The following is a 12,924-nucleotide window of genomic DNA, read 5'->3' as shown; positions in this document are numbered from 1 at the left end:
ATAAAGTTGGTCCATGATAAAGACCCTATTTTCCACGCTTTGGGTGCAAGACCAGATGATGTAGAAAATGAGCTGAAATACATTCAGCCTCAGAGCCTGTTGTGAGGAGCAGCTGATTCCCTTATTCCTGTCCAGATGGCTTCTGAGCGCAGATTTGCATTCATTTTCCCTTAATATCGTCCAAAATAGTAGGGCAGCTGCATTTGTTGTCAAAAAGGTTTTAAACTCCTTTTCTTTTCTGGGGCAGGATCGTTACCTTATGTGATGGGTTAGTGCAAGTTTTTTTTCTCCTCCATCTCGCTTTCCTTAGTCAACAGTATCAGATTTAAAGGGATTTATTTTTAAATCTCCTAATTTGGTAATCAGATTTAAATCGCCCTGGCGCGTGTAATCTGAATTAAAGATACTGTTAATGATTTCAATCTTTTTCCATTCCTCTTCGCTACATTTCTTTTCTCTCTTTCTAAATACCCACAAAATGAAATCGTCGTTTGTCCGGGTTTGGGGGTGCCAAGCAGACGCGTTTAACCCCTTCCCTCCTGCGCACAAAAATAACTTTGCGCCTCATCTGCAAAGCAGGCCTTCAGTTCGCTCATAATTCACGCCAATAAATCTCCAGACTCGCCATAATACACAGCAATCAATATATGTAAAAATAATAATAATATATTTATATCACAAATTATTCATTCCTTCAATCTGATATTTTGAAATGATTTTTACGCACTGTAAAAAAAAAAGAGAAGTATTTGATTTAGAAAAACAAAGCATTTTATTTGGATATTTTTTTTTCATCCGATTTCAGAGGGAAAAAAACACAAAACAGATATATTCGATATCTGAAAATTATTCTTTTTTGAATTACTATGATTTTTTTTTTTCCTGCACACTTTGATTTAAGGTTATTAACATTCCATAGACACCGGCAATCTTTAATATGTGGCTATTTCTTCTAAAGACTAATCTCATTACTCTCAAATAGTCATAAAATATGATTTTATTATACTTACGTATTTAATTAGACGGCCAGCTATGTAATGGATTTGGAGATCGGTCTAAAGCAATAGCTTTGATAATTCACTTATCTTTGGCAATAGTCATTAACCCTCCAACACCAGCAAAATAGATTGCTTTAGAATACATCTATTTTCTCCCCTTAACCCTAGGAGGATGGGAGGGGTAGGGGGTGACAAGGCTTGTCCCCTGGTAACACACATTGGGCTTTGACTCTACCGATTAATTAAAATATTGGAGTACCCTACCCTGCCAGTTCAACATCCCCAACAAGGAAGGGGATATCACTTAACAGCAAATTATCTCCTTCTAGATTATTATGATTATTTGGCTATAGGAAAGGGTCCAAGACAAGCTCAGGGTGTCCCTTTAGGCTCGGCTTTAGCTCTGTCCTCCAAATTGCTGGTGTTTGCTTTAAATTCCAGACTCACTCACCCTGTGCACCCGGTGCCACAGAGATCAACATGCACAATGCAGAAGGTGGATGACTTTCCTGGGCTCTGATCCTCCATCCTAAGATATTTGCTGTTATTCCACATTCCTAGAAATTGTTCTCTCCGGAAAGCAGCTGAAAGGGAAATAAGGCACCACTTCCACCGAGGCATCTGTTTTAGCTTTATCACTTTACACTTTCCCCACACCAGCAATGCTGTAAAGCACAATCCCCAAATTTTCTCTATAAAAAATGGAAAGCTCTGACTGTTTTACATTCATCCTAAAGATCATTTAGGTGTTGGGGAAACATTTGCACTTTGCTGTCATCTGCCAGATCCCAAGCATGACACTCCTCTAGAATCATGGAACCCCCTTGCGCCATTGGAAGTGTTATTTTCAATTATTTATTTAGAATCATATGCTGAAAGGATATAGAGCAAAGTAATAAATCATGGCTGGGTTAGGGCTTGATCTTATTGGTCGCTGTGATAATAATGATTAGTTGGTGTGTTTGCATTACATTATATATAGGTATATATTAATTAGATACATATAGACTTTTGGCTGCCATTACATTTATTTGGCTAAATGCTAACTATATATATATATAAAACAATGATAAGGCCATGCATTTTAAGGGGAATGAGTGCAGCCAGGCAGTGTGAGGTTCCAGCAGTCACTCAGCACTAAACAAGCAGCGCTCGCTCCAGTACAGGAGGAGGAGGAAGCTGTGGCTGACGATGGAGTAGGCAGGCAGGCCGCTCCATATATGGTCATAACCCCGCCCCGCGCACGTCAGCTGCTGACAGCGCAGCTCCCCGGGGTTTAGAGTTTTGGCTCCCGGGAAAGGTTCCATTCCTAGGGGATAGAGGGCTGAGTTTTGTTCGCTTCCATCCATTCTGCAAGACGCTAAAGGCCCCCTCACCAAGCTCTCCTGTGCCCAGGAACACCTCCGTGGCAATCATTTTTTCTCTCGTTTATTTGTCTTTTGGAGCAGGAGATCTTTGCCAGAAGTGCTCGATTCAGCAGTGTCCTGAAGCCTTTTTGATGCTGTTTCGCTGGGATGACACCACATTGAGAACCTCTACAAACACCAACAAAAAATATTTATTCTTCCTCTCTCACTGCAAGCACATTTCCGGCTAGTGGCACTTTTTTTTTATATCTATCACAACAACGACTAAAGGAAGGCAGTCCAAGAATCTGCAAGAAGTGTTCTGCAAATTGTTTGTACCGTGCCAATCCAGGACAGCTTTGGAGAAGCAAGACTTGAACTAGGTCCTCTCCTACTGATCCTGGGGAGTTATCACCACCAAGGAGAGGACAGACAGACAGGGGGAACTCTCTGACTTTTTTTTTTTTGGTTCTTTTTTTTATTATTATTATTTGAACCCCACTTGGCAGGAGCTGATTGTGCCCAAAATTGTTTTAATGTTTGGGATTCAGGAAAATATACCAAGAGGTGGGACCACCATGAAAGAGGAACCGCTGGGAGGTGGGATGAATCCAGTCCGGTCATGGATGCATACTGCAGGGGTAGTGGATGCTAATACAGCCGCCCAAAGGTATGTGTGCCAAATGGTCTTGGGTTTATTCCTGGTCCTTGATTGTAAATCCCCCCCTCAATGATCTCTATATCAATTACAATGTCCCTGTAGCTGTGTGTATGTGTGTCTCTGGTTACATGGTGGCACAAGGCGCATCCAGATGCCTTGGTGCTTGGCATCCCCTTAGTGCCAGGCTGCCCATCCTCTTACCCAGCGCCTCTCTGCTTTCCTCCCGCAGTGGTGTGGGTCTGGCTCGGGCTCACTTCGAGAAACAGCCGCCCTCCAACCTGAGGAAATCCAATTTTTTCCACTTCGTCCTCGCTCTCTATGACAGGCAGGGCCAGCCGGTGGAGATTGAGAGGACAGCTTTCGTGGACTTTGTGGAGAAGGAGAAAGTAAGTCTACACACATATACAAAAAGCAAATAAAATGCACATAACAAGTCATAGGGCATCCATGCACATGGGGAACATTTCTACATTTTCTCAGTTTTGACACATTGCCTTAGATTTCTATTTGACAAACTGTAAAGTTTTATACAAAGTCCTCATCACATAGTGCAAAATAAAATTAAAGTACATATTAAGATTTTAATGCACAATGATCATCCTTTTTATAGAAAATTTTTCCTTTAGTATTTTTTGAAAACTGAACAAAATTCTAGAGTAAAAATAACACTTTTATACATAGTCCACATAGTCCTCATCACCTCACAAAAATGCAAAATAAAATGGCATATTAATATTTTAATGCACAATGATCATACTTTTTATAGAAAATCCTTCCTTTAGTATTTTTTAAAACAACAAATTCTAGAGTAAAAATAACACTTTTATACATAGTCCACATAGCCCTCATCACCTCACATGGGACAAAAAAGCAAAATAAAATAAAAATTGTGCATATTAATATTTAAATGCACAATGATCTTCCTTTTTATAAGGAATTCTTCCTTTAGTGTTTTTTGTAAACTGAACAAATTCTACTTTATTACATAGTGATCTCACCTTTGTCACAGATGCTCCAAAAATTACAAATAGAAAATTATAAGTTTTTAACACATGTCAAACAAGTAACACTTTTCTTTGCAAACAGCAGCGTAAAAATAATACTTTGATAGATTATTCCTATAACCTCTATTATTCATGCACATGGGGCAAAAAATTATAGATGCATAATAATAATAATAATAACAATAATAATAATAATTTAATTCACACTGACCATCATTTGTAAAAGGTAGCCCTATTTTTTATAAGAAAATGATCAAAGATTAAAATTAAAATACGAATGTATTATTTATGTATTTAGTTATCGATTCTTCTTTGTAAAGAAAAAGAGATAAAATTAATATTTTAATGCACATGTATAGGAAATCCCTTTAGATTTAAAGTGAATCAAACTCTTTATTGTATTGTGGTTTACACCTCTTCCATGCTTGTACATGGAGCAAAAATAAAGATCAGTAGACTGTTAATTTTTTATTAATCGTATTTAATTTTGTTCATTGGTTATGATTTCTGGGGATTACATATAGATTTTACACATTTGGGTAAACTATAATAACAATAATAAAATTCAAATGAATAATGGCCATTAACTTTAGTAGAACTAAAGACAATTTAAATGAATGTAGGTCATGGAGCAAATAAAAAAAGTACAATTTTAATTATTAAAGGATATTATTTATGCCATGATTGAGCAGACAAATTGCACTTAGATCGTAAACAATTGGAGAAAGTATAAAAAGTAGGATATTATTTTAACACTTAGATGGCATGTTGAGGTCTCGCATGTGCTGAAGTTCTTACTGACTTGTGGGTCAAAGGAAAAAATATAGAATATATAACAGCCATCGCCTCTGTCACTGATGTTCCTAGATTTCACAGATTGGAAGTAAACAGTTAATTTTAATTCAGAGTGGACACTATGCCTGCTGCATCTGCCCCAAGATGTCACTGACTGGGGCAACTACAAAGGGACAATTTAAATGCATATTAGCCGTCACCTCGGCTGTGCGTGTACCATGAACCTTTAACAGACTGGAGGAGAAGGGAATTTAAAAAAAAAGTAATACAAAAAAATTATCTTTATTATAGGTGGGTTTTAGATTTAAAAAATGAGAAAGTATTTAGAACTTAATAATAAAAAATTAAAGAAAGATACACAAATCAATTTGCAAGTATTCCTGAATAAAATAATAAAATTAAAATTGTCATAATTTTTGCCCAGCTGTAAATGCAAATACAGATGACAGCAACACAAAAAAATAAGATAAAATAAAAATAAGAATTTATTGCAATGTGCTGATTACGCATGCCATGCAGGTGCATTCAGACACCTAAAGATTGATGTAAATGAATAGAATGTTAATGCCTGATGATGGGCATCGATGCCATGCGTGTCTGTGCCCACAAATTAGGGCAGCTGGTCAAAGTATCATTTTTCTGCTGAAATCCTACAAATGAAGCGCTAAGTACACTCCAGAGGCGGCAGGAGCACGTGTAGGTGCCCCTTTTATTATTCCAGCCACCTCTGGATTCTCAGGACTTAGCTGATGACTTAGAAACTTATCAGGAAATATTGACTGATTCAAGAGCTAAAAAAACCCTTTTCATAGTGTCACTGTCACCTGAGCTACAAAGCAAGGAACATCAGCAAACACAGCCAACATGCCCCTTACATCTCATCCTCACTGCACAGTACAGGGGACACCTTACCTGAATCCTTAACTATCAAAGTAACAATCTACTATTATTTTCAGGAACCAAATAGCGAAAAAACTAATAATGGAATTCACTACAAACTGCAATTATTATACAGTAATGGTAAGTTTTTATTATTTATATTCTGCATTCTGGCTATATACCATTGCATCCTGAATTAAGTGCGTAATTGTAGATATATAGTCCATCAATGCAAACCTTGAGACCTCTGTAGAAGGATAGTATAGTAATAAAATGTAACAATATCACTTGTATCAGAGATCTCTTTTTTTTGGAAACATCTGCACCCTTTTCTGATTAGGTTGCTTATTATTCCTAAATATTGGGCATAATAGAAACCCAAAATGACCCAAGCGCAATATCTGACCCAGATATAAATGGAACTTTTGTGCTTTTTGCTGGGGTTTGCTTTTATTAGTAAATTTAATTATTCGTCTGCTTGTCCAATGCAATAGTGAGTGATCTGTTCTTATTGATGCCGTGTTCAGCGTGCCTTGTTCTAAGTTTAGTCTAAATGATAACCCCATTTGTGTGCCCCCCTTTGCAGGAGTCAGGACAGAACAAGATCTTTATGTACGGCTAATAGACTCCATGACCAAACAGGTGAGCAACTTTTATAACTTCTTGTGCAAAGTTTGCATGGACTGCTGTCATAGTTTATGTCTGTGTGAGAAAGAGAAAGCATCTACAGGTTTCTGCAAAATATTCCTGCTGTGTTCTAATAGAAAATCTGGAGTAACCCTACTGTCCTCCAGTGTCATGGACAGTATAGTTCTCCAGATACTGGACCTCTAGTACTATGGGCACAGTTACACAACCTGAACACAAGACTATTGTACTCCAGTGTTATGGACAGAATCTAGGTCCCCACACACATCCTGGGCATAGCAATTCCTACATCCTCCATTACTATGAATACTCCAGGTCTGACCCCCTGTGCCATAGACATAGCCTGGGTCTCCCAGCCAGTATGCCAGGGTGAAATATCAGCTGCTCTTTATTCCTCTGCCTCTCCCATCTCATCATTCAAAGTGCAGGCTCAAGAGGTCACCCAAAGCGTCTATTTCCTGCCCCTGTGCCTCCATCAGGCAGTCCCTGTCACAGCTTGTAAATAACCTAATTACATGGACTTGCTTATTAAATTATTTAACCTGTCGTGTACAACTTTCCTGATAGTAACTAGAGGTTATCGATAAAAATCCATAGCAATTATGTGTAGTGCCAGCCAGCGCTCCCTATATATATATTATTTATACTCACACATTGTATTTATATAAATTAGATCTTTATATATTTATACATATACATGTATATATTACTAGATATTTTTATATTTAATAAAGGATTCATAACAATTACAGATGGATTCATGGATAAATTAGGATAAAGTATCCACATTTAAAATCTGTTTTCCCATCAATAATGGAAGCAAGCAGCAGCAGAATGAAAGCTAGGATGAATAAATAAACAAATACAAGTAAATTATCATCTGAGGAATGAGCTGAGCTCCCTTTCACCAAATTCACATGGCTGTGATTTCCAGCAGCTCGCCCCTGTGCGCACGGCCGCAGGCGAAATGAACAAACTTCTCCTTTTTATTGTCTAAGCCGGATGATTTTGGGATTTGTCAGTGATGCCACTTGAGTCCCCCTCCTAAGGAGGAGATGAAGTGACAGGGGGACAGGGGAGGCACTGGAGCCTCCAGCATGGATGTGAATGGGGCGCAGAGCGCAATGTGCCTTATTCTTCCCTTTGTATGGTGCACACACAGCTCTGCTGGACTAATTAACACCCCTCCTTCCCTAAAAAATGAAATAAATAAATAAAATGATAATAAAAAATAGCACCTATTAATAGGGAAATGACAGAGACAAAGCAGGGTACAAATAGAAGTATTTATTGTTCATTTAGCTGGAGGGATGTCACAGCCTAAACAGAGGAGACAATCTAGGCATTTCATCTCCTAGCCAGTAACTGATCAAAGATTAAATGGCGCTGAACCGACAGTTTATGGATTTCTGTTTGTGCTACAAAACCAAAAAATAAATCATATCTAAATACTAGACACAACGAGGCGATCAGCAACTCAGGCTCTGTATGGAGAGGAGCTGCTGGATCAACAAACATTTGGAGGGAGCAGGCTCAGTGTTGTGTCTCTGCTGTTCCCTATTGCTGCTTGTTTTCAAAACACTATCTGTTATTAAAGCTGCTGTGTTATTATTATACTGTCAGCTTCATCTCCGGGCCAGGGACAAGGCTCTCTGCTTCCAGCAGCGCTGGCAACAGGCGCTACAAAAGCTTCTAATAATCCCCAGCTCTGCTAAAATAGCAGCCTGGGATGGTGCAAGGATGGACAGGACAGGGAAAGACAGGACAGGGTAATGCAAGGATGGACAGGACAGCTATATTTTTGTCCCATAACATAAACCCTTTTCTTGCACACAAATAACTCCACAAAAAGTTTATTATTAGCAGAGTATTCTTAATTTCTTGATGTCACTGCCTTGTTTCTTGTGCAGTGCTGTAAACCAACATTAAGGGGCAGGGAGGTGGTAAAATGTTACTATTTAAATTCACATACCTTTGCCCAGGGCTAGGGATCCCTACTTTTGGCCATGGGACTATTATTTTTAAATCTCATGGGGTGCAACTAAAAAAACATGTCACTTGTTTTTCTAATTAATCTTATTCTGCTGTTTTAGCCTTGTGACTTGAGCCCATATTTCCAGAAAATATAATTTATTTGTATTCCCCATATATATTAATATCGATGGATAGATATTTATAGGTAATATATAATTGATATTTGTAATTATGTATTGTATAATTTATTATGTTGTCTTGGACATCACCCACAGCTATGGCACTGAAAGTGTCAAGTGGCTGAAAAAAGAGATACCCAATTAGTGCCTTTATGAGGTGTTGAAAGGGATTAGCTTCCAAATATTAGGCTAGCTTTTGAATACAGCAATGCCTGGGAATAATCTTTAACCCACAGAGAGTAAACAGTGGTGGGCAGCCTGGCAGGTCTGCTGGGGTCATGGCTTTGGTTTGGGGTGGGCACATAGGAGAAGTTGGAGGATGAGGGAGGGGTGCAGACAGGCTGTACACACAGCCATGTGTTTAGTGTTAGTACAGGGATGCCCTGCTCTAGTATGGGGCTTGTAATGATCCAGCCCCGCAGCTGATTCGTGTTAGTGGAAGCAAGGCCCTGAGCAGGCTGATGAGACCCAGCTGGGGTGGAGGGCAGCTGTGGGAGGCCCCACTGGAAGATTCAGAAGCCCACTTGGAAGATTAGCACTGCTGGGCACTTAGCTGGCCCGGGGGCCGCCTGTTGCCCTGTAAAAAATGTAATTTAAATAATGAATACATTTTTTATTTGCTTTCATTTTTAAGATGTGCCAGGATCTGCCTAATCTTGGCACAGCTGGTAGTGCTGGCCATTGCTTCCCGGGCACCCAATTAACATCTACCCTTCTTCTGGAATATCATGACAAACAGATCCACTAATGTCCCTGATTTCTAGGACCTGTCTTCCATGTCTGTGATTGTCCCTGGAAACCTCTCTGTCCTCTCAGTCTTTTTAATTGTCGGTATTTATAAGATAATAAAATCAATACAAATGTAAATAATTAAATAGCTATACAATTATAAAAAATTGCATGGAACTAAAGACATTTCAGACAGAATCGCCCCCAAGTTTAGTGCACCCCTTCAGCAGCAAAGTCTTCCTGAAAATGAAATGTAAAGTATTGGCAGCTTTGCAGCTGCAGAATTGTATTACAGATGAAACCATATTCTTTCCTTATTTCCTTTGCTGACAGACAGCATTAACATAGAATTAGAAGGTAATTTGAGGGCCCCAGGATGGAAGTGGCTGGCTGCAGTGATTAGACAGCTCTTGTCTCTGTCCAGGAAGAGCTGTGACCCAGATATGGATACATAGCCTGTGGTTAGCCGGTCTCTGGATCACACCCGGATAGGAAACAGCACTGAGCCGCTAAGGATGGCACCTAGCCCGCCTGGGATACTGGCTTTAGCGCTGGCTGCCAGTGCACTGGCTATCATTTCAGAGCTGGGATATGTGGCACTGAGCCCTGGAGCCAACCATTCATCTCTCTACTTCCACCATCCTTCCTTATATCCATCCATTCTTCCTTCCCTAAATCTATAACTTCCATATATCTCTCCTAACTTTATTCTTCCATATATATATCTCTTCCTTCCATGTATCCATCTATTCCTCACATACCCATCATTTCATCCATAGATCCATCCATCACTCCATCTCTCCTATATCAATCCATTCTTCCTTCCCTAAATCTATAACTCTTCCATATATCTCTCCTTTATTTATTCTTCCATATTTCAATCTCTTCCTTCCATGTATCCATCTATTCCTCACATACCCATCATTTCTTCCATAGATCCATCCATCACTCCATCTCTCCTATATCAATCCATTCATCGTTCCCTATATCTATCACTCTTCCATATATCTCTCCTATATTTATACTTCCATATATCTATCTCTTCCTTCCATGTATCCATCTATTCCTCCTATACCCATCATTTCTTCCATAGATCCATCCATCACTCCATCTCTTCTATATCCATCCATTTCATCCCTCCCTATATCTATCACTCTTCCATATATCTCTCCTTTATTTATACTTCCTTATATCTATCTCTTCCTTCCATCCTTCCTTCCATGTATCCATCTATTCCTCCTATACCCATCATTTCTTCCATAGATCCATCCTTCCTCCAACCCAGCAGACTGGAGGAGCAGAGCGCACCTATACCCTGCACCATCTGTCAGAGCCTATGTTCAAAAGCCACTCATCCGTACTCTCACACACACTGCCTTTTTACCAAAGAAAAATCATTGTTAGCACTTTCAAAATAAACAGCAGATTGCCCATTAGCGCTTTCTCTCTAAATATCATCCAGTGATCAGCATATTGCAGAGCACAAGGCACTCACATTCCTCAGGGCGCACAGCTCCTCCATATCTCCTAGCAGGACCCCCAATTTCCTGGCCATGGTTTTTTATCTCCATTACAAGAGGGAACAAAAAAAAAAGAAACAACTTATGGGAAACCGGAGCGCTTTATTGCTTGCCAAGGGAGAGTATTTGCATAGAAATAATTTTGCAGTCACTCAGACACATAGATCAGCGTCTCTGGGCTTTTAATGGACTCAATGGAAAGTAAGATTTATAAATTAGGGTCATGATGCGCAATTTGTACACTGGGTCCCATGTAAATGGTGGCAATGCAATTGTTACTTTTTTATATGTAAAGTGTAATAATTTATAGCCATCCATAGGTTACATAAATGGGTTCACAGTAATTGTTACAATGTAAATGATGACATGAATACATAAACAATATAACAAACATACTGTCAGCATAATGCTTTGGTTCTTATGGAGTTTTATATAGAGTTGTCGATTGCTATGACATGAAATAAGGATCAAGTTCAGCATTTTATGGGTTAACATTCTCACAACGCAAATCTCAGTGTAGTGGTTCACAGTATTGCATGGGTTAATGTTGTGGCATGTAGTAATGGGGTCAGTGCCAGCATTGCATGGGTTATTGCAGTGACATTAATTTATTAATGAGGTCAAACACAGTAGTGCATGGGTTAATATTTTTGTAACAGTGAGTAATGAGGTCGGTTGGCTGCAGCATGTTGATGTTTTATTACAGAGCAATAGGGTAACGTGCAGTAATGCATGGGTTAATATTCTGAAAGAGAGAGAGAAAAAAAAGAAAGTGACACTTGCAACATTATTGTTCTGCCAGGGAGTCGTACTGCTGAATGAATTATTATTTTTTATAGGAAGCAAGGGGATGAGTTGTAGCACTGCATAGGTTAATATCGTTACGAATGTAAATAGGAAAAGCTGTAGCACTGCATGGGTTAAAATGATGGCAGGGGTTATTGGAGAGTGATTCAGAACTGCATGGGTTAATATTGTGGAAAAAGTGGTTAGGGAAATCTTCCTGGCAGATTGGAGGTCTGTGTGTAGAGATATAAGGACAGGGGGTGTATTTAGGATTAGTGTGATCCCTATAATGATATATCTGATCACTATGTGATCCTTGTGATTGTAGTTAGTAGGTATGATCCCTATGACAGGGGGTGTAGTTATTATATGTGATCCCCATAATGAGAGGTGGTGCAGCTAATGTACATGTGATCTTTATATTGGGAGGAGGTGCAATTACAATATTTGACCCCTATAATGGCAGGGGGTGTAGTTAGTATATGTAATCCCTATAAACCCCATAGAGAGGTCAATGACTGAGGTGTGCAGTTAATATATGTGCTCTTTTCTGCCCCATGGACAGAGGGGTGTATTTAGTATTTGTATCCCCAGGAGGGGGTCCCATGCAGCACTGCAGGTGTTAATGATCCCCTGCCACCAGTCAATGTGTAATAATGTGGAGGTTAATAGTGTGCAGTGCTCATGTCTGCTGGGCGTGCTTGGAGCAGGAGTCACATACATGGGGATCCCCCCCAGGCTGATCTCTACTGCCCCCTACAGGAAGGCCTGTGCACGGCAGAGGGGAAATACAGCAGGGGTGCAGCCTGGGGCATGGCTGCTGTTGGTGCTCAACACTAATTGATTTCATTTTGTGCAGGCAATTATCTACGAGGGTCAAGACAAGAACCCAGAGATGTGCAGAGTGCTGCTCACACACGAGATCATGTGCAGGTAAGACCTGGTGGGACTACAAATATCAGCATGCCCCCACCTTCTGATCATTACTGTGTCACTAAACCCCTCAATGCTTGAGAGCTGCCCACTGATTAAAGGAGGAGTCCCTGGAATTCCCCTATCATAATACTATTTATTTAAATAAAAATTAAATCATCATAAACACATAAATAAATAATAAAAGCAAAAAGTGTCAAAACAAAGTACCTGTAGAAAAAACATAAATAATAAAGTTGATATGTTTTGTATTCATTGGTGTGTTGGTATCAATCTGCTAATTGGTATTTTAATTGTAATTACCAATATTTCTAAAGCAGTATTTATATGAATATAGATTTGCATCTATAAATTGATTTTTTCTATTAATTTGCATTGTAAGTAACACATGCTTATTATTTTTGGGGTTATCAAGTGTAGTTAATATATATATATATATATATATATATATATATATATATATATATATATA

The 12,924-nt window shown here is 39.1% G+C and overlaps 1 protein-coding gene across 16 annotated transcripts in view; it reads left to right on the top strand.

Annotated features, from left to right (window-relative positions):
- The first annotated feature begins 2,320 nt into the window (after positions 1–2,320).
- The window catches only part of EBF3 (EBF transcription factor 3), a 127,230-nt gene continuing 116,626 nt past the window's right edge, over positions 2,321–12,924 (top strand). For all 16 annotated transcript variants that reach the window (XM_072424062.1, XM_072424056.1, XM_072424057.1 and 13 more), the window contains exons 1-5: positions 2,321–3,014; positions 3,235–3,391; positions 5,761–5,824; positions 6,270–6,325; positions 12,379–12,452. In XM_072424062.1, the coding sequence (XP_072280163.1) occupies positions 2,881–3,014; positions 3,235–3,391; positions 5,761–5,824; positions 6,270–6,325; positions 12,379–12,452 (485 nt within the window). In that variant the 5' untranslated portion in view covers positions 2,321–2,880. The remainder of the gene's footprint in view (positions 3,015–3,234; positions 3,392–5,760; positions 5,825–6,269; positions 6,326–12,378; positions 12,453–12,924) is intronic.

This window comes from Pyxicephalus adspersus, chromosome 10 (assembly GCF_032062135.1).
Source record: "Pyxicephalus adspersus chromosome 10, UCB_Pads_2.0, whole genome shotgun sequence".
Taxonomy (NCBI): domain Eukaryota; kingdom Metazoa; phylum Chordata; class Amphibia; order Anura; family Pyxicephalidae; genus Pyxicephalus; species Pyxicephalus adspersus.
The sequence above is the reverse complement of the archived record's forward strand: the minus strand, read 5'-3'. Positions and strand labels throughout refer to the sequence as shown.